At 42.3% G+C, this 27,471-nt stretch overlaps 1 protein-coding gene across 1 annotated transcript in view; it reads left to right on the forward strand.

Moving 5' to 3' along the window:
* ANK2 (ankyrin 2) overlaps nucleotides 1-27,471 on the forward strand; it is a gene marked incomplete at its 5' end in the record, with an annotated part of 222,690 nt that overhangs the window by 77,504 nt on the left and 117,715 nt on the right. Inside the window, 3 exons of the mRNA XM_084263021.1 lie at nucleotides 6,951-7,052; nucleotides 19,092-19,190; nucleotides 20,264-20,362. Coding sequence (XP_084119147.1) covers nucleotides 6,951-7,052; nucleotides 19,092-19,190; nucleotides 20,264-20,362 — 300 coding nt within the window. The remainder of the gene's footprint in view (nucleotides 1-6,950; nucleotides 7,053-19,091; nucleotides 19,191-20,263; nucleotides 20,363-27,471) is intronic.

Below are 27,471 nucleotides of genomic sequence, written 5' to 3' on the forward strand. Positions count from 1 at the left end.
AAAAATCAAGTGTATGCTGAAGTGTTTTGCCAAACGTTGCCCATTACTGTCTTTATTCTTCTCCTGGTTAAAAACAAAGCAAAACTAAAGGTTTGTATGTTCCAGTGGAAAGAAAAGGGTGGCTGGTGTCCTGCAAGCTCTGGGATTTCAAAGGTGTCAAAATATAACAGCCAGCATAAAATGAAAGTCATACCTCACTGACACAGTTTTGCATAGCAAAGTGTTGGTAGAGAAGGGTTGTTGCAGAGATGGCTGCTGTGAGAGGCAGCTAGAAGCTCTCTGCAGGCCACCCAGAGCAAACATCGGCCCATTCAAGGCCAGAGTTGCTGCTGACCAAGGCCCAGCCCATCAGTGATGGTCACAGAGCCTCTGGGAGTCACATTTAGGAGAAAAAAACGCAGGCAGCTGCATTTTGCCCCCAGAGAAGGGAGTGAGAAGGTGTGAGGAGCTGTGCGGGCACCAAGGCCAGGGAAGAAGGGGGAGGAATGAGGCACTCCAGGTGCCAGAGAGAGATTCCCCTGCAGCCTGTGGAGAAGACCCTGGTGGAGCGGGTGTCCCCTCGCAGCCCATGGACAAGGACGGGGAGCAGAGACCATCTACAGCCTGTGGAGAGATTGATCCACACCTCAGCAGGTTTGCCAGGGACTTGTGACTCTGGGGGGGACCAGGCCAGAGCAGTCTGGGCCTGAAGGTCAGCACCCCATGGAAGGAGCTGTGCTGAGGCAGTTACTGGTGAGGAGATGACACCCTGATAGAGAGGACTCAGGCTGGAGAAGTTGGTGGAGGACTGTCTGCTGTGGGTGGGACCCCCGGTGCCACAGGGGAAGGGGGTGTGTGTGGAATGTCTCCCAGCTAAGAAGGAAGATAAGTTGTGAGGAGCTGACTGAAGCCCCATTGCCCCGTTCCCTGCCCTTCCCTGTGCTGCGATGGTCGGGGGGGAGAAGGGAGTGAATTTATGAGTAGAGTCAAGTCTGCTAAGCAGCGGGGGGGAGAAGTAGTGGTGGTTTAAGATCTGGAGGAGGAAAGTAGCTTGTGAGGAACTGACCGGAACCCCACTCCCTGCCCCTCCCCATGCCATATTGGGGGGGAAGAAGGGAGTAAAATGGGGAATAAATTTAAGTCTGCTAAGAAGGGAGGGGTGGGGGGAAGGTGCTTTGTGACCTGGCCGCACTTCTCATTACCTGACTCTGGTGTCTCCGGGTGTGTAGTTGTAGTGTAATAATTTAGTTTTTTCCCTTTATTGTGTGTTGAGTCTGTTTTGCCCATGACACTAATTGCAGAGTGATCCCTCTCTGTCTTTATCTCAAATCCTAAGCCTCCCAATGTATATTTTCTCCCCTTTTTGGGTGAAAAGGGGAGTGATAGAGTGGCTTTGGTGGGCATTTAGCCTCTAGCCAGGGCCAAACCACCTCAGTCCTTTTGGCACCCAATGTGGGGCTCGAGGAATTTGAGATAAGGACAGTAATTGGATGAGGGAATGGGCAGAGTAATCAGGAATTTTCTCATCAATATCAAAGATCGAATAGGTTCAATCTGGCTTTTCCATTAGTCTAAGTGTGAAGGGTACAGACGCATGTGAATAACTTCCAGTTGTGTCTGTCTGGAGGAATCTGGTAGGAGGAACTGGTATGTAGGTAATGCTGTTAGCTCTGGGTGTCGTTTTCTCCTCTTTATGTTACTTAGGACTCTACCTTTGTTGGGGTAGTGTAACAGCAGTAAGAAAGCTTGTAAATATCAAGTGCAGCTTTCTGAGAACAGTCTTTGTAGTATGACAGAGAAAGACTACAAAACTGTCATAATCAAATATTAGCAGAAGTAGTCTTTCAATATAGAAGTTATTAAAAATATGTTGGAATTATAATACATTTGGTATTTTTCATTGTGTGTAAATCCTAATGTGTTCCTCAGCCTAGTTTTCTTTTCCCAGCTTCTTTTTTGCAATGGCTCTTTCCACCTCCAGTCATACCAATGAAATTAATGTCTCAGGGACTCTCTGAATCATGAACATTGTTACTCTCTGAATCTCCTTTGGGTTGCAACCTCTTTGTCTAACATAAAAAAGCTTCTACTGGTATGTATAATAAATGCAAATAACATTAGTCTTCTACACCTACATCAGCACTGCGTAATTCTGTCTGCTGCGCATCCCGTAGTAGATCTAATGAGAGAATGTTCATCCCGAGGAGCACAGGACGTAACTGAAAGGTCACTTCTGAATCCAGTTGACTCTGTCACAGGTTTCTGTATCAGGCAGTCGTTTTCTGTGTTTAAATACATGCAAACAGGTTTTGATTTGAAATCACTGTTTCTATCCAGTGTATATCACAAAGGCATTTTTGTTTTTTTATTTATAGTTATTTCACTGTCTTGTTGTTACACACTACTCCCTGCTGTAAATAGCCTTGTAAATAGTCTTTTAGGCCAAAATGTGGGACTGTGTTCATACTGTTCACAACATTGTGGTGAGGGATACTCCAGCCACAGTTCCAGCTCAATACTGGTAAAAGTGATGCCAACTTCTCCGGTACCGTCATGGCATTCTACGATTAATTGGCCTAAATACTCAAAGTTCCTTAAATTATTCAGGTGTGTAATATGTACTGAAAAGAGTATTTTTATTCTTCTGATTTATAACAGTCATTATCAGTCTAGAGTGATAGACCTCCTAAGATTAAAATAATTAACTACCAGATGCTACTAGCTACACCTTAGTATGGACTGTTTGACTTGCTAGTGACCCATGGTCTCTGAAAGCTTGTTGTCTTCTTCACATGTCTCAGTTCCTCAGTTCAGCTTCTCCTTTCTTAAAAAAAAAAAAAATCAGTTTATTGTGAGGTTAGTAGTGTCTTTTTTCCTGGCTCAGAAGATGCTTTTGATTCCAAGAGCACACTAAATGATTAGCTAAGCCCACTTTTTTGAGAACTTTGGGCTTTTCAGATTATCTCTTTATTAACAAATTCTGTCCAGCCAAAGGTACACAGCAGGAATTGGATACAAAATTTCTATACCTGTTTGCATGGGAAAAGCTTTGTGACAAAAATACTGTCTTGAAATTGAAGTAAGAAAATTGTGCACATCGTTCATCCAGGAATTTAGATACTGAAATTTCCTTAAGATCTGTAATTTAATCTATCTTCCTTTGTGTCTTCCAGTAAATGAAGGGGAGGAAAACATATGTTATTATAAGCAAAGGAAGTGGCTTTGAAAGGAAAGCAGTGTTGTATTTCTTTTCTCTCAGAGGATAGATGTTTATTTCATTAAAGGCTGAAAAAAATATTTCCGTTATAGCTGTTTTTATCTAATTTAACTCATTTACCAGTGTTAGATTACTGAACCTGTGCTATTGCAATTGCAGGTTTTAGCTGGCATTCTAGCATACCTATCAAAACTGAGTGATCAGGCCCAGCCTCTTCAAAACTTAGACCTGTGTAAGTTTTCTCCGTGAAAATCAAAAGACTACACCCTGGAGTTGAAACCTAAGTTGCAAATGGCTACTCTTATTCAGACACATGCTTTAACATACACACACAAACCTAGAAAGTTCAATTAAGGTGCAAGTCTGCTATTTGGTTGGTACGTGTCAGTTCTGGGTTCTGTTTTTGCTGTTATTCAATTAACAAACTGTATTTAACAGATGAGGATTGCTCAGTCGACCTTATTGCTGGGCTCCATTGTCCCACAGAGAGCTTTGTGATTGTGGACAGGCTGGATCCTTCGCCTTACGTGGAGGCTGGGCGGAAAGAGCCAACCTGCAGGAATGATTGGCACGATTTCAAACAAGTATTTGGATGCTTTAGATAATGTTATTCCGAAAGCAGTCTTCTGAAAACTGAAGCCTCCTACTCCCCCAGACTTTCCTCCTAAAGCACGAGTCTTGTTTTCAGAAGCAAATCTGAGTATGTGGATAAATTCCTGGGTGCTGGTACAGCACAGCATATGACTCCAACACTACGCATCACAGTTTATTTTTGGACATCTCTATAAAACGCCTTTAAGAAACAGGTGCATGCTATGGGATGTGGTACCCTATGAGACAAGAAAAGCAACCAGAGCCAGGGCAGAGGAACCAGAAGAGTAGTTTCCCAGCTGTTTGAATAAAATACTGATTTCCATATAAGATTCAATTTATGGAGATTCCTCGAGCCGCACATTTCAAATTCAGGGGAAGTTCTGGCATTGCAGTTGGTGAGGGAGGAGTTGAACCTACAGCCTCTCAGTCATTTTTAAAAAATCCTATATTCACATGGTAGTTTCTTATGTTTTCTTATGCAGTGTGTGACAACTAGGTACTGACAGAGAACACATTTGCATTCTGCTGTGAGTGTACTTAAGGTTGTATTTTTTTTTCCACACTGTGGTGTATTTGTTTGTACTGCTCTGAAATTACTTATCCTCAGTCAAAAGTTAAAGAAGAAAAGTTATGTTAGAAGATGGGAGCTTTTTATGAGGTTAGGTAACACCAACTACTTCTCACCAATCTGGAGCATGTATTAGAATTCTACTGCACGCAGGTTTATAAACAAGTAGTTACCAAAGAGTTGTAGTGCTCTCTCACTGTGCATGTTTTGGCAGTGGAAGGAGTTTCTTTATAGCGACTGTTGTATGTGATATGTCTTGAAGTGATGTGCATTGCAGTAATTTAATTTTGAGATAACAGAAGTATGAATGAAGGAAATTAGACTCTGTTTTGAAAGCCCTGCTTGCATCTTCTTGGCCAGAAACAGATGGAATATAGTCATGTGGCCTTAGCTATGATCTGAGCTTCCAGCGATATTTGAGACTTGAATGTTTTTAGCCTTTCGTGTTGCTCTGCATGGAAGAAAAACAAGCGACAATTGATTCATCCCTAATCAAGCTGAAGCTGTAGATGTTCCTTTGTCACATCATTCTTGCGTAACCTTTTAAAAGTATAAAGCCAGGAGACTGCAGTTTTGGCGTGTTGAACAGTGGTAAAGCGTGGGGAAAAATGGGGGAAAAGAAGGTAAGATGCGTGTCCTGTCGAGAGCAAAGTTGGGCTTTCCCCATTTATTTCAAGTGTTTCGGGTTCAAATATTTCTTCTTGGTTAGGTTTTTGGTTAGGGTTTTTACCATACACTTGATTTTCTTCAAGGTCAGTTAAACTTTATAATACAAATGTGCTTCTTTGTGTGCACACACACATTGCAGGAGAGAGTGTGATGCTAATAGCTGCCTTTCCATCTTGAAAGGGATCTCCTTCAATCAAGTACCTGTTAGAACCCACTTCTGTGCCAAGCCTCATCTGAACACTTGCCTCAGCAAAGCCCAAAGCTGTGAAGGCTTCTGTCAGCGACCATCCCTGCGCTACCTTCCCTGTCACCCTGCTGTGTGTTTAGCAGGACGGGCTGTTCCCTTAACAGTGAAAGATACAGACAATGCGCTGGAGTTTGCTGAAAGGAACGTAAAATATTTTTGTCTTGGCCTGTAGCATGGTTGTAAGAGGGATCATTTTGACGACATCCATCTGTTGCAGATTAAAACAGGTTGGAAATGGGGATTGTGAAGTGAGTTAGTACAGCATGAGAAGCAGGGGGACTGAAATAAATGCCCTGAAATGGATTGGGTGACTGAAATAAATGGCTTTGTTGATCGGTATTTGTAAGTTGAAAGTGGGAGGCTTTCAGGATATTCTCAGGATGTGAGAGAATGGTTTTCAACCTGGTGTTTCTGGTGGGGCAGTGTAATGAGATGGGAGCTGTGTGCAGTTGGAGGTGTTTCACTGGAACGCCAAGTGCGAGTCTGATGGTGTGTGTGCCCTCGTGTACCTCTCTCCTCATCCCCACCAAGCAGGCTTCTACAGCTACTTACCTGCTTTCTGAAACTCACTCTATTTATTTAACTATTTATTTAACTATTTTATTTAACTATTATTAAGCTCTATTTAAGTCTGAAAATGACTCCTGTCTTTGTGCGCAGCTCTTGATGCTTGTTCTGTACAGTCATTGCTTCTGTTGCACGGCTGGGTTTGGTTTTTCCTCCCGTTATCTGTGGCCGCGTTAGGAGCCAATTTACCTGCGTGTAGATTCACACGTGGGCGGACATCAAAGCGTGTGCAGCTTTCAAATAGCCAGTGTGATTTCCTGCCATCGTTGTAGATAATGGTGCATTTCACACTCCCTTGCTTAAGGCTACATCCCACAGCCTAGCTGAAAAACAAAAACACCCCCACCTACAAATGTTAACAGGTCTTTAAATGCAGGCAGTTTACGAGTGAGCATGTTTACATGATCCTGGGTTTAGGTACTCAGGCTGGAGTACTTCACCCGCTCTGTTCTATGGTTAGTTACACTTGCCGTGCTGCCTGGTTTTGTGGGACTTACTTCCCTTTATCACAGGCGATAAAATATTGCCATAGGACTCTTTTTGTTCTTGGATATATTGCTTTTTCACCATTGTGTACCTCTGTGTTCAGCCAGTGTGGGTGCAGGAACGTGAACTGTAGTCATGTAACTTTTTATGCCGAGTATAAATCCAATCCAGTGTGTGTTTTATTAAGTAGCACAGATAACAACAGGATCTGTTAATTATTACACGGTTTTGAATGTGCGTGTGTGTGTGTGTGTTAAAAGAACCCAAACAAACCAGAAAACTATGGCTAGCAAGTTGATGCATATGTTTTTTCTTGTTGGTAATATCAGTTACTCTGATTTCTGTTTGATACCTTTCCCACCCCCTTTGACTCTTGCTAAATTCTGAAGCAATTCAGCAATTATCGCAGTGTTTTGCTCCCCCTGACAGGTCTGCAGTTCTTTCGTGCCCATATTGCCTGGTTTAAGTATATTAACTAATGCAGGTAGAATGCAAAGCCAGTTCTCTTCACAGTGTTATTCCCCTGCACCATAAACCACAGAAGCCTTTCACTGCTGATAGAGTTATGCTGTCTTTTAAGCAGGAGCTAACCAGAGATCTCTTTCTTATCTTTTTCTTTTCAGTCTGACAGCAATGCAAGCTTTCTCCGAGCTGCCAGAGCTGGCAATCTGGACAAAGTCGTGGAATACCTGAAAAGTGGAATAGACATTAACACATGTAATCAGGTAAGATATTCGAAGGGCAGAACTAGGCAAGAGCAAGCTGCAAGAAACGCCCCCCCCCCCCCCCATTTTTTCAGGCTAGACTGTTTCGTACCAGTGTTTTCATTCAGGCTATGTTTTCACAAGGTTGGAAAAAATGATCTTAAAGGTCTTCTCCAACCTTGTGATTCTGTGATTCAGAAAAGTCTTGTTCTTCAGTGGTATCTTTCTGCAGGAAGATGATAACGTCTGTTAAAATCATGCTGCTTTTAGTAAAGCTTTGTGTAGACTACTCTAGGCTCCTTTTTCTTGCCAGCATCCTGCGGGTATGAATATATGTTAGCAGAGTACCTATAATAAAAGCTTAAGATTAAGCTTTAGTAGTCTTAATACTACCAGACCTGGTGTTGTGAAGTTCCGGTTGTAATTGAAACAGCGAGCGCTCAATGTAGGTGTATTCCTCAGTACTCAAGGTATGATGGCAGTTCTGGATGGTGTCTGCAGCGGGAAGCTGCAGTTTAGATGTCTCAAGACCTCTGTGCTCAATAAACCAGCTCACTCCCAGTCTGCTGGGTTTTGCATTGCCGTGACTGTCAGGCTGAACTCTCGGAGAACTGGAGACTTGGGGAAGCAGAGGTCCACCCTTGACTCAGTTTTCTTTCCCATACTGAGAGCCTCTCATTCTTCTGTTTGTCTGGAGAAGTGAGACAATGCCAGCAGTCGTGGGGTTTGCTGCGTTATTGCTGTTTGTTTATTGTATAAATACACTTGTCAGGAGGCACACCCATGTGAGGGATATCCTTGTCTAACAGAAGACATGCCCATCTCCAGAGAACCTGCATCGCAGAGAGGGCTTGGAGAGCAATAGCTGTTACACCAGGTAGAGAGGCGAGCAGAGAGGGCAGCGAGATAGATGATAACGATTAATAAATTCCACATCATACCGGCTGTCATGTTTTGGTGTTGTGGGTGTTTTGTTTTGGGATTTTAAGGCTATTCTGAAGTTCTATTTCTGGCACCTTCATAGGTGTTCAGCTTCAAAGAAAGTTCTAGATTTCTTGTTGCAAACTTTTGTCTAAAGGACAGCATGGACCGCCGTACTTGGCAGAACCAAGGAAGAAGTTGACAGCTGGTGTATCAAATACTATATACTTACCTTACATTGCTTGGAAGTTTGAAAGTAAGGAGTCCTTGAATGAATAAAAAAAGCAAAGCTGCTAGAGACTAATTATGTTTGTCAGGCAACAATTTGCAAAGGTGTATGCTGTAGTGTTTGAAGGGATTTCAGAATCAAATTGGAAACATTTTTAGGTCACCTAAAAATTTTATTATAAACTTCTTCCCCCATATTCACTGTTTTAATTCAGTATTTATGTCCTCTGTAGCATGGGCACATTTTTAATGTCTGGGGTTTCTATCCACCCAGAGCATACCTACTTCTGTTCCAGGACAAGCTCCCATTCATGTGATAGCAATAGCCTAAAAAAAGAAATACCAGGTCTAAATTTGTAACAACCTTTTATTATTCGTAAAGAAATAATCCTGGCCTTATTTGCTTGCAATATGCTGATGCACATTTCTCCAAAATAAAGAAATCCAGGGCCTGTTAATGCTTGGCTTGCTCATTAAATTACTATGAGTGCTGGGAATGGTACAGCAACTGAATAATTCATACCTAACAGAGCGGATGTTAGTGAAATAAATAGGTAAATTTGCACATTACATATCCACATGTGGAATTTATTATTTTTTAGTTCAGATCAGCCAGTGAATATTTTAGTAAACAAATTTTAGAGCAAAAATATTATTTGCATGTATACAATACTCTATTAAAATGAATTGGTTTTTTTTTTCTATTTTGTGGTGAAAAATATCACCTGTATCACTAAATAACCTAAAGGTAGAAGAATAATGTGAAGTATGTGCTTTACTAAAGAAAGGAAGGATAATTCCACTGTGAATTTGCTCTTACCCATGTCATTCATATTACTTTTGCATTTTGATTTAATAAAATATACTCCCTTTTTGACAGATCATGTTTCAGGTATAAGGTTTGGAGCTGCCCTATCCTTTAGGAAATGTGTAGGGATGGAATATAGTGTACCAGAGAGTGGGAAAAATTGAAGGAAAAAAAAGACTCTCTGAGGTTTTGGATGGGAAAAACAGCCATGTTGCTGGATCACTATTCAGACCAAGGTCAGAAATAATCAAGATTTTCCTTGCTGTGTCCCAAGACACAGTTGTGTCTCCTAATATAAATTGTGCTGAGGAGCCGAGCTGCTGGTTGCTATGGACATGCCTATTATAAATAAATAAATAAAATATTTAGGAAATAAAGCTGTATTTATCTTTGGAATCAGTAAGGATTATGACTCTGTTAGGCTGTGACAACTAGTAAATTGCTTTCCAGGGCAGCTCAAAGGTAAAAGGCAGCTGAAACAGAATTTCTAATGTATTTATTTTTTAACCACTGAGGTGAAAGGTATCTGTCTTCCACGCCAGTCGTCAGCCAGGGATGTTTTCTGCTCTGATATGAATGTGTGTTTTAGAAGCCATGGGGTTCTTTGGGAGCAGAGAGATGCTACAAAAGCACAGGCTTTATCTGGGAGCAAGAGTGTTAATCCCACAGGGAATTCTAAGTCTTCCTTTTTCTGAAAGAATTGTGATGAAGTTGTTGGGCGGTGCTGATGGCAAATTCCCCACTCTCTGGAGATTGGGTTCCAATCACTGTATCTCTGAACCCTCAGTGAAGAAATTAACCTTTACTTTTCTTCTTTAATATCTGGAAGCCACTTGTAGGAAAAATATTAGTAAATCTCTTCAGAAAGCTGTAAGGGGATTACTTTGAAGGGGCAGAAAGTGTTGTAGTGCATTTTCCAAAGGCATTATTCACAGAATTCACAGGATTATAGGGGTTGGAAGGGACCCCCAGAGATCGAGTCCAACCCAATATCTTCCTTTGGCTTACTTGTGACATACCCTAACCCTATAATTATAAGAAGGAGCTTTCCAAGGTTTTAACACATCTCTTTTGTATTTCTGGTGCATCTTTGACTTCAGTGGTTCAGTTCTGATGAAGATTTTCTTGGTCTGTGTTTATTTAATGCCCAAACAAACCCTGTCAGAATTGTAGAAGACATTTTCCACAGCTGTGTCGTTAGTGCACAGCCTCCTGTGTCTTTAATGAGTTCTAAAACACTTATCAATGTTGAAGTTCAACGGATGAAAGAGGAGGTTTAGCACTCTGAAGAGCCAGTCTCTTCCCTTAGGAGCAGTTTCTGTAGAGGTGGTGGTTTCACTGAGAGCAGGATCCACTCCAGTTCCAAACAGGCGCTCCCTTAGCAGACATAGCACTGGGCAGTCTGGGTGCTGTAGGAACGTTACATCCTGCCGTGTCGCACCGGACACAGTACAGTCAGCCAGTGGGTGTTCCTCAGCCATCCCACATGAAGCACCTGATCCCCTGTGACCTGAGGTGCGGAAGTCTGAGGTTTCCCTTGCTATTTTTGTGAGGTCCCAGCTGGTGAGTAAACATTCCCTGGGTGGTATTTTTAGCCGACTTGAGTCCACGCAGATGATAATGTTGTAGCTGGCTTGCGTTATCCGTGCAGTTCTGATTACCTGTCAATGGATGGGGAGTAGCTGGGGTTTAAACCTTCTTTCAGAAAACTTAAACACGTTTTTTGTCATTGCTTGGTCTCGTTTATAGTGTAAATGGTTTTGCATATTGCTATAAAAAGGTACTTAAATTTTCTGCCTAAAATACTGCCTCCTTTTGCTGGAAAGTTACTCCTGCTCTGAAAACACACTCTTAAAAGTTTCACCATTGATGTGACTGTGATGTGATAGAATGTTTTAGCTTGGCTACTTTGTAAGTCTGTCATATAAATCCAATTACTTTTGCTTTTTAGCCTAGGGACCTACATTTGCAATGCTTATTTACGTGACTAGAGCCATCAAATTTAATAGGACTGTGGCCATGACTTAAAATAAATATGCAAGTAAGTGTCTGCATCAGTCTTGAAAAAAGTCTTGACATTCCTGCGAAATCAATGGCATTTCTTTGAAGGGAGACTTGAAAGCTCAGGCTGTATGGTGTCCAGCTTTTCCCCAACTCTCAGCCAGATTTAATCAAAATGATCACTAACTGGACAATGGCTAAATTTTGAAAGTTAAATCACTTAAAGGTTGTTTTTAAGCAACATTCAGTTTGTTAAATCACTCAATAGAAGTGCCACACAAGCTGTTTTGTAACACACGCAGCATGAGACACGCTAAAATTTTAGCACGCCATCTAAATAGGATGTTCAAAGGCTACTCACAGATGACAGCATTTATTCTGTTTGACACCAACAGTGGAAGAGCTGTAAAGAGGAAGAGTTTGTGCTAAAAAGGTGCAGGTGCTCAGGGGAATTTGGGAGCAGAGGAGGAGACTGAACATGTTGCCCCCAGCATACAGTGACAGTGCTGTCTGTCTTGGGGAAGGGTTTTGTGAATAACAGGTACTAATGAAAGGTGTCATCAGTGTGGCATCCCTGGTTATATTCCCATATCCCTGCACATAACTTATGTGAAAAACTCCTGCCCTTTGGCTACGTTTGGGAACATAATGAGTGTGCCTATCCTGTCAAATGACCTGCCTCCCCAGTGGCACCCCTCAGTCCTGGTTCCCTTATCATCCACGCTGTCAGTGTGTTAGCTGGCTCTCAGGCTCCTTCAGCAGCTGGTTTTCCCTGGGATGAGACCTGGGAACAGTTCAGGGGATGCTCAGTGTAGGGACCGTGCCCCTCTCTGAGCAGGGAAAAGCCTGTGCTGGGGCTGCTGCTCTTGGTATTCTCGAGATTTCAAGTCCTTAATTCTGTGGAAAATTAGCTACATGTTCCATTATAAAACTATGCTTAAGTCCTAATAAATTTAGTTGAAATGTGTAGCTAAGTGCTAGTCTAAGAAGGTTGTTTTCCTGAACTGGTTCTTTATGCTACCAAATGTTATCTATACCACCAAAAAAGCCTCCATAAAATTCCTTGCTCCTTTTCGGATCCTTACATGCTGACATTCAGACTGGGAAAACAACAGAACTAAAGAAAACAACAGAACTAAAGAAAACAACAGAACTAAAGAAAACACCCACTGTTGTGGCCACTGTTTAGGTTTTTTTTTTTTTTTAAAAAAGTAGATGGAAGAAAAAGAAATGAAATATTCTAGAATATTTTGAGCCATTGTCTTCCCTGCAGAAGAAGAGCTGCAGATTATTAAAGTAGGCATGTGTCAAATGGAAGTTAGGACACAAATGTGAGAGGAGTTCTGCTGTCTATGCCAAGGAATTTAATGATGAGCAGGGTAAGAACTGGGGCTTTCTGTGTGCTGCTCATTGAAAATGTGGAGAAAGAAACTTTCCTTACTGTCTAGAAAAAAGTTTCCATTAAAAGACCTACTGTCAAGGAAAATAAAAAAGCCAAATTATATGGGAACTGGCAAACTTCAGGGTCCCCAGTTAGGAGAGGATAAATTTTAACTCGGGCTTTTATATGCAAATAGATCCAGCAAATTTTATGTCCTGATTAGAAGCACCAATATTAACAAAAAGCAGCACCCCCAGGTCAGAACAGGGTTAATATGATGGTAATTACTTGGAGACGTGACAAGTTCTGCTTTGTTGCTGTTTTTTTTTTTTCCCCAGTGCTTATACTCTCTTTGCTTGCTATGAGAGGAATATGACTGTGGTTGCTGCACTTATCTGTGAACAGTGCTTCCAGCCTGCAACTGGCTGGCAAATCTCCTCTTCCACTGTACAGGTGAAATCAGAGACAGATGAATGCAAACATCAGGACAGATGCTGCGTGGTTTCATAGCAGCCTGGGGACAGATGAAGTGTTCCTTGGTGGTACAACATCACCAGTGTTCAGAATCCCTGGGTTTGCACTGTGGTTAAGATCAAAGCTGGACTTAAACCTGCACTTACTGGGGTAAAAAAAAAAGATGCTCGACTAGTGTGCAAAATAGGAAAATTCCAAATTAACATAATCTAATTAAGTAATTTTATTGACATCTGGGTTTACTCAGCAATCTTCCAGACTGTAGCAAGTGCATCGAGCTCTTGACAAGCACTACAAAACAAAAAAATGCTAAAATAACTCCTTTGGATCTATGAATAAAAGTAATCTCTAGTTGGGATTGTCTCAGGGCTGTTAGCCAGAAAAAAAGGTCCCTTTGTGCTGGCTCTTTTGTTCCCCTGACAGCATCGATCATTTTAAGGCACTTTCCAAGCACAAAGAAGAGAGGTGGACATCCTACATCGTTAGGACTGGTGAGCCCAGTGTCCCAGCCCGCAGCATCCATTGAGCACCAGAAGGCTCTCAGGCTTCTTGCAGACTCCAATTCTGGTGCCACATAACATTGATCACAAAGCTTTTGATCACTAGGACCCCCCGCTTTTATTGATGGAGCACCACTGGAGTATTGTCAGTTTGATTAGGTGTGAGATCTGAATGCACTTTCAAAAATGAAGCCTTAAATACGCAGGATTTCTAAATTTTTTTTCTTTCTGATGGATTTTGGTCTTTGTTTGGAAGAAGCCTGACGTATTCACGAGGAGTGTGTGTGAAATCTGATGCCTTGAACAGAACAGGAGTCAAATATTAGCTGGCTGTGGGGGCCCTCCAGCCCCAAGGCTCTAAAACGTAGATCGGTTTGGCTTCTGTTCTCATTTTGTTGGCTTCTTTCTAGTTTGATTGGTGTCTTCATTGCTACAGTTGCAGTGAGACACAGTGCACTGGCTATTCATTGCTCCCTGGTTCAGTCCAAGCAGAAAGCAGTAACGCTCCCAGTAGTGCTAACTATAGACTGGAGTAGAGCTTTAGTCATCATGAGGTTGACAGTGTCACATGCGGATGTCACTCAGGAGGTCAGTTCATTTGCATTAATTCAGAGCTATAAAGCAAGATAAAGGGAGAATTTTTGTGATCCCAAATGATTTTTTCATTTTTTTTTCTTTTTTCAACCATCTACTTTTTTTCCAAAAAGTATCACAAAGAAATACTTAACAAACCTTAGGACTCAAGAAGGCCAAGTGCAGGTCTCTAATGTGCCTTTTCCTAAATCCTTCTTGAAAAGTGGTTGACCACATACGCTTTTTACTTCCCCCGAGAGATTTATTTGGAGGGGAGAACTTGTGGCAGCCTTTGGCATCTCTTAAAGAGATAGAAAAAAGTGTTTGAGTCAAGCAAAGACTATGATGCTGCTTTTTTAGTCTCGGCTTCTACTCGCAGGTGCAGATGCCTTCTTAACTCTGGCAAAAGATGTAAAGGAGTCATCGTGGCTGCGGTGGTCACTGTAGCTTTTTAGTTTTTAAATTTTCATTGTGTTTTTAACTTCCCCTTTGCTGTTGGGCTGCTGATATATATACGTATATATATTTTTTTAAGTTGGCCTGTGAACACATCATCAGTAGAAAGAATTTGGTGAAAGTGCATTTGCATTTCATGCTTCCAGAGAATGTCAAAATGTAAAAAAACCAAGCCAACCCATCAGATTTTTATATTGTTTTGGTTTTGTTAAATTTAATGATTTTTTTCAGGAAGTTGCTTCAATGCCATCCTAACTTTGTGTGGCAAAGTAATTAGAGACAAGGCAAATCTTCCTGGAAAGTGATGCATCCCAACTTCCATCAGAGGCAGTGGGAGTAGTTACGGGGTCAGACTCTTAGCATAAAGGAAAGAAGAACATTAACTTTGTTAACACAACTTCTTGTGTCCAGATGTTCTTAAAGATAATAAGTACTTAATGAATACCTTCAAACAGAGTAAACTTCAGGGAAGTAAGAGTCATTATACTTAACAGTGGTTGTTTTCTTCAGTGGCAAGACCATTATATACTGCAGTAACACCAAAAAACGTTCACGTGTATGAAGAATTCCCCCCCAACTTCCAACACTTTCGTTCCCCCATCTATGCATTTTTATGTTCCTTACACTTCTCACTAAGCCTCGCCAGCAGAAGGTGAGTGACGCTTTCTAGGACTGCCAAGCAGTTCCCTTTCTGTGAGTTGAGTTGGGCATAACAAGGTTGGGCAAGAAGGGTGTTGAAGGGGACACCCATTGGGGTGACTTCCCAGAAGGAATAAATGGCACAGCTGGACAGACACTGAGCTGGGTGGTGGCTGAAGATCTTGCATCCTGCCAGGGTCACTCCATGAGGCAACTGAATCAAAAGGCAGGAGCAGCATGGGCTTCCTGCAGTGATTTTCAGATAACACTGAGGATTAATGTCTGTCTTACAGAGAACAAAATGACTGACTTTGGATTGGCTTAGAAAAAGTTGCTGATTTTTCTGATGTACGAGTAATCTGTGGGCTTTCCTGGTGTGGTGAAGATGCGTGGGGTGTCACTGCAGTAAGCGCTGTGAGCAGTAGTGGTGTGTGTGCACCGTTTGTTGCTACGGCATGCAAAGTGTTGGCGCCTGTAGGTCAGCGATGGAGGAGAGAAAGAACTGAGGGAATCAGGCTCTGCAGGGAAACGCTTGAAGAACCAAGCTTGGAAGGCTTAGTATTATGTTCTTTTATGAGAGTTAGAATTGCAAATGAGCCTCTGAAAGAAAGGTAGTTATGGATACGTATACTTTGTGGGGAGGAGGAGTCCCTGTGCTTCAGTTTTGCTTAGCAGACAACTAAATTCATCTCCCCCTGCACCCACAACTCTTTGGTAGGCATGGGAAAGAAAAAGGGAAGTGTCAGAAACCTTTGTTGTTCTAAAATACAAGAATCCAGTTGACAGGAACGTAGGAGTTGCATTGATTAAATCTGAGCTTCCGTCATCATAAGTAGCAGGGAATCAGCCATGTGGGTTGTGAAATAATTACAGCATTGGTTTTGATTATGGAGGAACAAAGCTTGCTTTAAGGTTTCAGTCACACTGGCCCTCTACGTTTAAAGTGCAGTGCTTGCTTCTGCTCCTGCTTGCCCTGGTTTACTTTATTTCAGGAATTAGGGAATTTGATTTGGTACAGTAGAAGCTGTATTTAGGCCATAGTTTTCCATGTATTCATTTTTCGTGTGTCTTAAGTGATACTGTCCAAAGAAATTCCCAGAATCTATGCAATAGCATCAGCTGCTTAACAGGACACTGATAGGTACATGTCTTAGAGGTACAAAATCATGCCTATTAAGAGATTGCTGCTGATAAAGCACTGGGACCAGCCTTGATTTCTCCATCTTTTGGCACATAGAAGCTTGCCCTCAACTTTTTAGCACTGTGTGTGCACATAATTCATGCAGACCATACAACATTGCAGTTTCTGTGCTCTTTGTGGACCTCAGTCTGCTCACAAAGAACAAAAGGGGTGAATAACATGTCAGCAGTGCATCAGAGGAGTGCAACTCTTCAGGAGTCAAAGTCACCATTCGCATCCTCATAGAAAGTGTTGGTGGCTGAATCTGTGAGGTTAGATACAGGGGCAGGTTTTTGTTCTTCAGGAATAAGAACACAGTGTGTTTCCCCACAAAATGCTATTTCAAGGCTTTTGAATACTGTAGGTGGTAATTATGGTTACTTAATACGCCGCTTGGGTTAAAAAAGTGACGAAGATTACAGCTTTCTGAAGTGTTTTCAGCCTGCAAATGTTCACTGCCAAGTACAGTCTTCCTCATCTTGATTACGGTCAGCCTCACAACATAATTTTGGCTAAGAATTTATCTTTGATACAGGACACAGCCCTGTTCCATCCCTGGGTGCTGCAGCTCAGTGCTTAGCACGTTATTCTGCTTGCTGCCGCTTCACCCACAGAATGGGGTTTGGAACCACATTTCTCATTAATGTTCCCTAACTACCAGGTTGTGTGTCACAGTTTTGCATAGCAAAGTGTTGGTAGAGAAGGGTTGTTGCAGAGATGGCTGCTGTGAGAGGCAGCTAGAAGCTCTCTGCAGGCCACCCAGAGCAAACATCGGCCCATTCAAGGCCAGAGTTGCTGCTGACCAAGGCCCAGCCCATCAGTGATGGTCACAGAGCCTCTGGGAGTCACATTTAGGAGAAAAAAACGCAGGCAGCTGCATTTTGCCCCCAGAGAAGGGAGTGAGAAGGTGTGAGGAGCTGTGCGGGCACCAAGGCCAGGGAAGAAGGGGGAGGAATGAGGCACTCCAGGTGCCAGAGAGAGAGATTCCCCTGCAGCCTGTGGAGAAGACCCTGGTGGAGCGGGTGTCCCCTCGCAGCCCATGGACAAGGACGGGGAGCAGAGACCATCTACAGCCTGTGGAGAGATTGATCCACACCTCAGCAGGTTTGCCAGGGACTTGTGACTCTGGGGGGGACCAGGCCAGAGCAGTCTGGGCCTGAAGGTCAGCACCCCATGGAAGGAGCTGTGCTGAGGCAGTTACTGGTGAGGAGATGACACCCTGATAGAGAGGACTCAGGCTGGAGAAGTTGGTGGAGGACTGTCTGCTGTGGGTGGGACCCCCGGTGCCACAGGGGAAGGGGGTGTGTGTGGAATGTCTCCCAGCTAAGAAGGAAGATAAGTTGTGAGGAACTGACTAAAACCCCATTCCTTGCCATCGGGCAGCACCCTGTGATCATAAGGTTCTCTGTGTGAGTACTGGGTGTGAGTGTAACTGGCCATTATTGTTCTACATTCACAGTGATTTTTGTCAGTAACTGTTCCTATCCCACCCCATAGAGGCTCTGTCTGTCTGCCTCCTATGGAACTGAGACAGTGGTGTGTGGTGCTCAGCTGCTGTCTGGGGCTGAACCGGAACATTGTGTAAAGGTGGTATTCTTTTGGCAGCTTGTGAATGTAGCCTTCCTTTAGTTCCTTTGATTTCCTCATAGTTACACTTCTGAATTTGACCACAAAATCTGCCTGGCCTGGTTACATTGAATGTAGAATTAAATGGAGTTGCTTCAGAAGCGCGTTTGGATTGCTATGGCTGTGAGCATTGGACCTACTCCCATTAAATGCCTCCTGTGAAGTGCTAAGTGCTTTAAAATCCTGATGGGAATTACAAGCTTGAGCTGCCGCTGTGGATGGACAGATAAAAGACAAGAAAGCTGGTTGCTTATTTTACAGTTTAAATTACTTCCTGTAGAGTGCTAAACTTGCTGCCTGGGCATTGCTTCTGATGCTTGCAATCTGGAAAACAGGAGAATGCTTGAGGGCAGTGGCAGTGTTTGTTGCTGTCACCTGCCTGATGTACCGTGGCAAATGCCACAGGATTGTGAAAAACTGGTTGGCAATTCAGTTACAATAAACCGTCATTTTACAGTTTTACCTTGGGTGGAGTAGGGATACTGGGAAGAGGAAGATACAGTTTCCATGTCTGGAATTGATAGAAGACAAGGTATCCTATTCCTGCTTAACCTGAAAAGGGTTTAGATGGTAACTTTCTTAGTAGGTTGGTGTGTTTGTTTTTAAATCCTAGCTCTTATTTCATTAATTCTCTTTTCCTTGTTCAATGAGGTTACAAAACCTCCATGAGCAAAGTCTTGCTCATCAGAAACCAGCGGAGGTACAGAGTCAAGGCTCGATATGGTTTGCAAACCGTGCAATTGATCTGCTTGTGCTTTTGGTTTTCTTTTTGATACCAGTTATCTCAGAGTAGGGAAGGAGCATCCAGGGTTCAGGACAGTTACATCAGTCTGGAATGATCCTGACTGAATAGCCAAGGCCTGTGTAAATTTGGCTAAGTCCTCTGAGTTCTCTGTGTTGATAGTACCTCAGTGGAGCTAGGTAAGGTTCCAATAGAGAGGAGGCAGATAGACACTTAAAATTTTAAATCATAGGCTCCATGGACATAGTGGAGATTGCAGAAGGCAAAACTGTCAGGAAGGATGGAACTTTGTATGGAAACTTCTTACTTGGAAAATATGGTTTGTTCCGATGCTATGACAAAAATGTTATCAGAGAAGTTTGACACGCTTGGCTTAAATAGCTAAGTCTAAAATATCTGACTTATGTAGACAGCCAGCTAAGAGATGTAATAGTATTCCCACTACTAATCCTCATTTTACACCAGAGTAAGGCAGGAATGTGTATCTTCAGAATGGATGCTTGTCATTGATATGGCCCTTGTTGCTTGCAGAATGGACTCAACGCCCTGCACCTGGCAGCTAAAGAAGGCCATGTGGGACTGGTACAAGAACTATTGGAAAGAGGGTCAGCTGTGGATTCTGCCACAAAGGTAACTTGTGCATGTCTGTGCCTTTATTTGCAAAAAGAAAAAAACACGGGAGAAATTTAGGGAGAAAAGCCACCAAGATGAAGTATAAACGAAGTGCCTCACCGATACTGAAAATGTTATTTTTGTTCTGACCTGCAAGTCTGTTCTTTGCTGAAATAAAGCAGGAAATAAAGAGGGGAAGATAATTACTTGCACAGTCTGTTTACAGGGGAGATGTTAAAAGGTTTTGGCATTGCAGGATTTTCCATTATTTCTAGTGACCCCTTTATAGAGTGAATAGATATCATGATATCTGATGCACAGGATCTCCATCAAAGTTAACACCTGGTCCTCGGCAGAGAGAGCTTCTTGATGAACTTGTGACTTCTGTTGTTGATGGAAAAATATCTTTAGGTCACCCCTTAGTGAAGCTGTTGGTAGAGTCACCAGGTTCTAGATAAGACTTTGGGGTTTTGCTCTCATTTTATGAACTTGGATTTTTTAATCAAGCCATTTAAATACTGCTCCCAGGATCAAAAGTGGGCCTGGAAGAAATACAAGACACTTACAAAATCAGTGATCGACCACACTGCTGCTGTTTTGTGAGAGATTATTTTTATTGTACAGTGCATCTCCTACAGCTAACAGCTCTCAAATATGCATTTTAATTTTATGCCAATTAGAGAAGAGAAAAAAAATCTTCATTTAGAAGACTGGCTTCTGTCACTTAACAGCTTGAATTTTGGGACTTCTAGATTTCAGCTACCTTCTTAGAGGGTATGATCTCTGGGCCCAAATGAAACAACCTGTTACCCTGTACTAAACTTTACCTGGAGGTTTGTCCCTTGCCCCAGTCTCATTCCATAATTTCACTCAAAAGTTATGTTTGGGATGTTAGTCTCCCACAACCACTCAAGGAATCGTTATGGCTGCAACTTCCAGTTCTGCCCCCTGTGATGTTTATGGGACATCATGGAACTGTAAGGTAAAATTGTGCTCAAAAAATAAAGGTTTGAAAGAATTGTTGGTTGACTTTATTCCTGAAGAAGGTTAATGTCTGTCTGGTTTTTTTTTTCCCCTCACCCGTCCAACAGAAAGGGAATACAGCCCTGCACATTGCATCCTTAGCAGGACAAGCTGAAGTTGTCAAAGTTCTGGTTAAGGAAGGAGCCAATATTAATGCACAGTCTCAGGTATGATGTTATTCTCCCTTCTCTCTTCTAAAAGTTACCTGGTGAGATTTTTTTATAAGCCAGATCTGAGCTGTTAGGCAGTGATTACAAACATCCAAGCCTGACAAAGTAATCAAGTTGAGGCTTACATATAGTACAGTAAAAGTAACTAAGACACTGAAGTCATCATGTGTGATACAGGAACTTGCATTGCTGTTGATTGAAATGTTTTAGGAATTCCTAGGGTGCTTTAATAAATTGTTGCTGAAATTCTTCAAAATGTAGAAATACTTCATCATTTTTATTAGTTGAATTTGGTGAGTGGTAACGAAAAAGATAATTTCTCGAAGACTTGATTGACACAGTTGCTTTTCATAGTTATTTGTTGGCTAAAAATGTGGATGTAACTGAACCTCAGGCTTCTGGACTCATTCTTCGTGTGATCAGAAAGAATTTATATCAAAAGTTTGAAATGTACGTTTGAATGGGGGGAAATTCACCTTCCCTGTCAGGCAAACCAACTGTGCACACAGCCCAGTTATTTCCAGTCACATGAGCTTGTCTGCTCTTCCAAAATGTACCGTCAGACAGGATGACGGTGCAGAGACTGACCAACACTGGTCCCTCCCTCCCCGCTTGGGTCGAGGCTGTGGTGACAGCAACCTGCCTGCTGTGATTTTAGAGCTGCGGACAGCATGTGCTGGATTTGCAGCCAACAGCATCCTGCAAACCAGCTGGATGAAGGGTTTTTTTTCCTAGCTAACTGTCCCCATCTTCCCTTGCCTCACCAAACAGAGGCACTATTATCACCGTAGATCAGTTGTCCAGGGTATCCTAACACATTTGAGATACCTATCATTTCCTCATTTAGGGTTTGGAACAATTCATCAAATAATTGGTTTGCAAATGCTGCCTTAACCTTAGCAGTTGTCTTGTAGCTGTGATGAACTGAACAGATGATAGAGAGGAAGATCATATCTCTGAAGCATCTGGTCAGCTCATGACATCCTCAGAGTAGATCATGGAACTCACTAAACCGTTCCAATGGAGTCCTGATGTGTTGCTCAGTGACCATAAACATCATCTTTGCAGTAATGGTGTAAGCTGAAGTGATGAGAAAAATGAGTCGTGCTTCAGGGGTAGATTAATTTCCAATTAAACTTTCCTAGTGCTTCCTGTCTGCAGGCAAGGGAATGGCCCTCAGCTCGATCTTGCTGGGACATGTGAGCAGAGTGATCTGGTGTAGCAGAGCAGCTGGGAACTGCCTTGGTTGATGTGTAGTTTATAGACAAGCTTTTAAGAGGTTTTGATTTGTCAGAGTCCATCCTAAGTCAGACTAGCTCTACATCTTGCTTGCACAGACTGGGGAGACAGGGAACTGGAGATTGTGGGGGTTTTTTTTGTGGTTTGATGTCACAAGTTTACGATGGACAGTGTAAAGTTAGAGAACAGGAAGGGAGCAAGTCATTTGGACTAGATGGGCTTTCAAGGTCCCTTGCAACTCCTGATGTTCTCTGATTCTGTGATTCACTGTTAGGATTTGAACACGATAAGAGAAAAAATTGTAAAAATAATACTTCATGAAGCATTATCCCTCAGAAATTCTTCATAAAGGCTTTTCCTTATTTCCTAGAAAAATAAACGAAACTTTTCTAAACTGAAAAAGGAAAATCCTACCAGAATGGGAAATTGGTTCCACAGATACCAGTTTCCAGTGGAAGGTGTCCCTTTGTAGGGACCACTCTGTCATATGGTTTTCCAACTCTGAGCTGACTCCTAAGAATTTGGTTCTAATTCTGGTTTTCCAGAGGCTTCCCTTGGAAGATTAAATACAAAAGTAATTCCTTTATGCCCCATAAATGGAATGAGGATAATCAATGCTGCCTTTCTACTCAAGATTGCATCGACATGCTCAATAATACCATATGGCATAGGAAAACAAATAAATTTAAAAAAAAAGAAACATCAAAATTGATAGGCACATGATTCATGTTAAAAGATCATGAAAGATTCAAGCATACCCAACTGTAGATGGTGGATGAAGAAAAGCATGAAATTATATAGCTAAAGGAAAAGAGTATGACTGAGTAGAGTGTGCCTGAATACTCAAATACTAAGGTTTTTTTGACAGGAAATATGTAATTGCTGAAAAGGTAGAGTGAAAAATAATTACATCAGGAATGAGCTTAATTGAAGTCAGAAATGAACAAAAATACAAATCAAAGGTAAAATTGAATTTAAAGTTAAAAGTTACGAGTGAAATGTTCAGTTTCTCTTAATATTCTTTCAGTTCCATTTTTAAAAATAGGTGCTGTGTTGTGACTTGTAAATCTTTTAGGAAGAGTTGTTGGAATTGAGGGTATGTTGCATTCTCTTCTGGGTATCCTTGTTATTTGACACTGTTTTTTGTCAGGCCCCTGCGGAATTCGGGTGGTGATTTAGTCCCTGTGAAGTGACTCAGTTTGAACCATTGTTTCCTCTTTAAAGAACGTGGTATCTGTCGAGGTCATTCTCATTGCCATTGATGGCAATTTGCCAGAGTGGCAAAATTTCCTCACTGGTGATAAACAGAGAGATAAAATATTATTCTCAAGCCCACATTGTTCAGTTTATGATTTTTCCTTCCTTCTTCTTCATTAAAGTCCCATAAAAGCATTGGCCTTTATCAAAATTTACACCAGTGACATCACGCTGGTTTCCCAGTTCCTTGCAACAAGGAAATAACAGAATTATCTCAGAAAATGCTATTAAAAAGGTGGCACTGAGATTACAACCCCCATCTGTGATGAGACTTTTAGGCATTCAGGACTTTGATTTCATGGATTTGGGTGTTCTATTGGATTGCATTGCTTTACCCTTCAACTTCTCCTTATTTTGGTAATCTTCCTCTTCTAAAAAGTTGTTCCTTTGGAGCTAACATGTCATCGCTGCTATTTTTAGAAAAGTAATTTCTATTTTGATACAAACCCTAATTGCACAGTGATTGCTAATTGAATTACTCCACTTTTCACCTGCATGTGTCTCATCGGAGAGCTGACATCTTCCTCAAGGATGCTTCAGGCAAAGGCTGAAACGGGGGCACACTCAGCAATGGCCAGAGGTCTAGGAGCTGTGGGTCCTTCTTTGGTGTACCTCCACCTAAAATTTGACAAGTGTGCAATTGTTAGGCTCAGTTAGAATTGTCTCTTGCTACATGTTATTGCTGAAGAAAATGTATTTATGTAATGAGCATCTCCAAGACCTTAACTGGGTTGACTCTGCTCATAGTTCATTGAGCTGATCTAGAGATGTGTCATCACATAAAGAAATAAATCAATGTCTGCAATGTCTCTTCTAGGTCTGACCCTGGTTTTTGGTCACTTATAGATCTGACCAGGCTGCATATGTCGAAAGTACAAAACCTCCTCTGTGGACTGTCTGGTACAAACTGTAATGTAAAGGGGGTCCCAGATCTGCTGGGGTTGTTCCAGGCTGTTCCGTTGAGCTTTAGTTACATTTTCTGGCGGAGCAGAACAAGGTCCTACCACAGAATGATGTAATCTTCTTGCATTATCTATTCACTTCTGTTTGGTGATCCCCATGGTACTTGTAAAATTCAGTGGGGAAGGCAGGAAAAGTTCTCAGGGGCACAGAAATGTTTTGTGGTGCAGAACCATGGAAGTGGCATTGCCCACTTAGCATGTACACACACAGACACACTCACACACCCCCATCACGCACTTTCACTGAGCCCAGGGGCATCCTCTTCTCACAGCTGGGTCACTTCTTTACCCTAAACCTATTCTTGGTTGTTGCTTGTACATCAGAACAGTAATTATCAGTAATCTTCCTCTCAATGATTGTCTAATTTTGCAACGTAGAGAAATTCTTAAGCCAATTCTTGATCTTCATTCCCGGGAGGGGAAGAAGCCTCACCAGATATTGTCAATCCAACTCTTCCCTTTGATAAATTGCCATGTGTCTTTATTGCTTTTTCTTAAAATCTGCTTGTATTCCTGTTTTGGGAAGCCTGGTCTAGTGGAGGGTGTCCCTGCCAATGGTGAGGGGTTGGAATGAGATGGGCTTTGAGGTCCCTTACAACCCAAACGAGTCTGGGATTCAGTGGTTCTTGTATCACCTGACTCGTGCACGTGCTTTGGAGATGCCTGGTAACTGGAATATTAACTTGCCAAGCGTGACAATACCCTGACTGCAATGATCTTCGTAATGGAGTCTACCTGGAGCCTGTCCCCTGTGGGCGATGATGCTGAACTGTTGTGACCATGCATACCTCGTGGAATTAATCCATCCTTGACCTTCCTCCATCCCAAACAAGGTAAAAACAAGCCTCTTGTGAAGAGTTGCACTAGGATGAGGTGGTTTGGCGTATGTCAAGGGATCCAAGTACAAGGACCTGAGTAGTGCAAGACAAAATGAGGAACTACAATCCACTCCATTTCAGTAACTGCAAGGGAAATAAGGTATCCTGGAGTCACTCCAGAGAGAAATTACTCCTTTCAATTTTAAAATTTCTGCATCGGAGTTGGGAACCAGATGTGTTTCCTCTTAGCTTGAGTTTTCCTGTTAGGTTGTGCTGCATCTAGGGGCCCTCACAAAAAGAGGAGGAGCTACCTTTTAATCATCAGATTATTTAAAGTGACCCAGATACAGAAAGCAAGGATTAGATAAATCAGTCCTCCCCCAAGCTGATCTTGTTATTTAAAAGCCCTCTGGTTTCCTTTCCTCTATATCCTTCTCTAAGATCATTGCAAACACATTAGCCAAGAAATGTTTTTGTTTAAATTTGCTCCATTATACTTGCCACTTCCTGTTCCAACACATAGGAGATGCTGTCATGGCATGCGAGATTAATCTTACACGGACTGTTCATCAGGTTGAAGCGATCCTTAGAGTTCCACAGAATTTCCAGCATCAAGATATGTTCCCAAAAAATGAGCGATGAGAGCTTGTTGAATGTCCATATTCTGTGCTCCCACAGAAGCAGAGGGAGGATTTACGTGAGTCTCAGAGAAGGGATCAGCTTGTCTCTCTCGGGATGCCCTAGGATTTGTATTACCAGAGATTGCTCTCCCTGTGGTTTGTAAAGGTAATCTTACCTTTGGAATGGAGAGTATTTTGCAGAGTATTGGCTACTCCATTATAACAAAAGGTTTTAATTCCACCAACTGGGCTTTCTGCTGCTATGTCACTGTATTCAGAGAGCTGGATTTTTAGCTTCCATGTATCAAGAGGAGTCCATTAGCTACAGTTCATGATTGCTAAAGTAATAAAGGATCAGGCCTGTTATCTCTTCACTGGAGGGAAAAATAAAAAGGAAGAAATGCCTTCTGGAGGATTATATGGATTTTGAGAGATGTAAGCAAAAGTAATACATTAAGAACAATGAAAGAACAGATACATTTATTCATCATGCCTTAACTATTCCAGGTTTCAGCTGTCTGTCTCTTACAGTGAATATCAACTGATGATAAATAACCTTTATTCCTGATCTTGGAGTGTCATCTCGGGCAACCATGGGAGCCAAGCGAGATGCCTGTGCATGGGAGGCCCAGGCGGTGCTTGATTGACCCAGAAGTACAGGATTACACAGTGTGAGCTTTAATGGCTGTTAATATCAGCTCATTCACATGGGACTTAACAATTCCCCAAATCATTCATAAGGTTAGAGGGAAAACAATGGTGCCCAGTTCCTGTTGTCACCCACAGAAGAAGCAGCATGGTGATGGGGACACGTGGGACTGGTTGACTTTCTCTTCATTGCTGCTCTGAGGAACAGGAGCTGTTAAAGAACAGAGGAGGGTACTGAGGGTCCTGATCCGTTTTGATGCCTGTCTCCGGGATCCCAGCTGCAGCTGTAAAGTAACCCAATGGGCCAGGATCACAAACTGAAAATATTTACAGCCTACTTCTGTCTGTACTGTTAACTGACAGTCGCTGCTACAGCGCAGTGAAAGGGACAGATGGTCTAGGTGGAAAAGATTTTAGTTTAAAGGCAAAGAGTTGTTTTTTCAGGTGAGAGCGTGATACGTGGCCTGTAATATTGATTCTCAGAATGCGTCAACTTGAGGAGCCTGCAGGAAGCCAAGGGGGCAGCTGTTGGGGCAGGGTGACCAGACCAGCACCCCACATCTCACCCCTGCTGTAGTGACAGTGGCTGCAGCGAGGCGGCCCAGGCGGTGGGAATGTCATCCACATCTATTGATGGGCGTGTAGATAGAAACTCACAAGCAATAAAATACAAATATTGCATTTACAATATTAGTACTGTATTGGCTTCCTCCCAGCCCTCAACCACACACATAAAATACATTTTTGTGTTCAGTACTCTTTTTTCCTTTCCCATGTTTGGAAGCCAAACCCCAAGTGCTGCTGGGAATGACTTCAGAATTCAAATGCAGGGCACTGCCCCAGCTAAGCTTTTGGGTCCTAACCATGCCCACGTATCAAGGTTATGCTTTTTTGGTGCATGAGTAATGTATTCTCATCATTCTCCATCAGCTCAGTTTCTATTACAGGTTTCCTCTTTATAAAAATGACATTTCCAAGGCACAGGACATCTTGATTTCTGCCTGGCTGTGTTTCAGGCTCTGTTGTTGCTTTGCTGTTCTTATGGAGAAAATCGTGATAGATGAAGCTGCTAAAATAGAATGCTTGTGCTCTTTAAATTTGCTATCTGAGCTAGGAAGGGACTTACAGTAAAACACGCTTCCCAAAAAGTGGGGTTCTTATAATGGCGAGGCAAGAGGTGTCACATACATCGTGCTACAGCCGAAGATCCCCCGTGGATGAACTTAGCAAGTTCATCACAAACCCCGACAGCATCATTTATCCACAGGCTTTATAGCTATTGCAGTGGTGTATGTATAGAGTGGAAAGCACTGTTTATATTGCTAGGGAGCACATCTAATCACGTGTCATTGTTTTCACTAGCGCTTTCCAGCTTGGTTATAAAAAGAAATGATCCCCCAGGAAAATGAGTACCTAGTAATGTGCTGCTCGTTTTGAAACAGGGATGAGAGAGGCTGATCAGAAAACGTGAGGGGCTTTCATCAATACCAGAAATCTACCATATTTAGCTTAGCTGGTTGATGATGTATCCAAAAGACACGAGGGGGGTGAGGCCCTGGCAC

This window comes from Gallinula chloropus (genome assembly GCF_964237585.1).
Source record: "Gallinula chloropus genome assembly, chromosome: 4".
NCBI classification, from domain to species: domain Eukaryota; kingdom Metazoa; phylum Chordata; class Aves; order Gruiformes; family Rallidae; genus Gallinula; species Gallinula chloropus.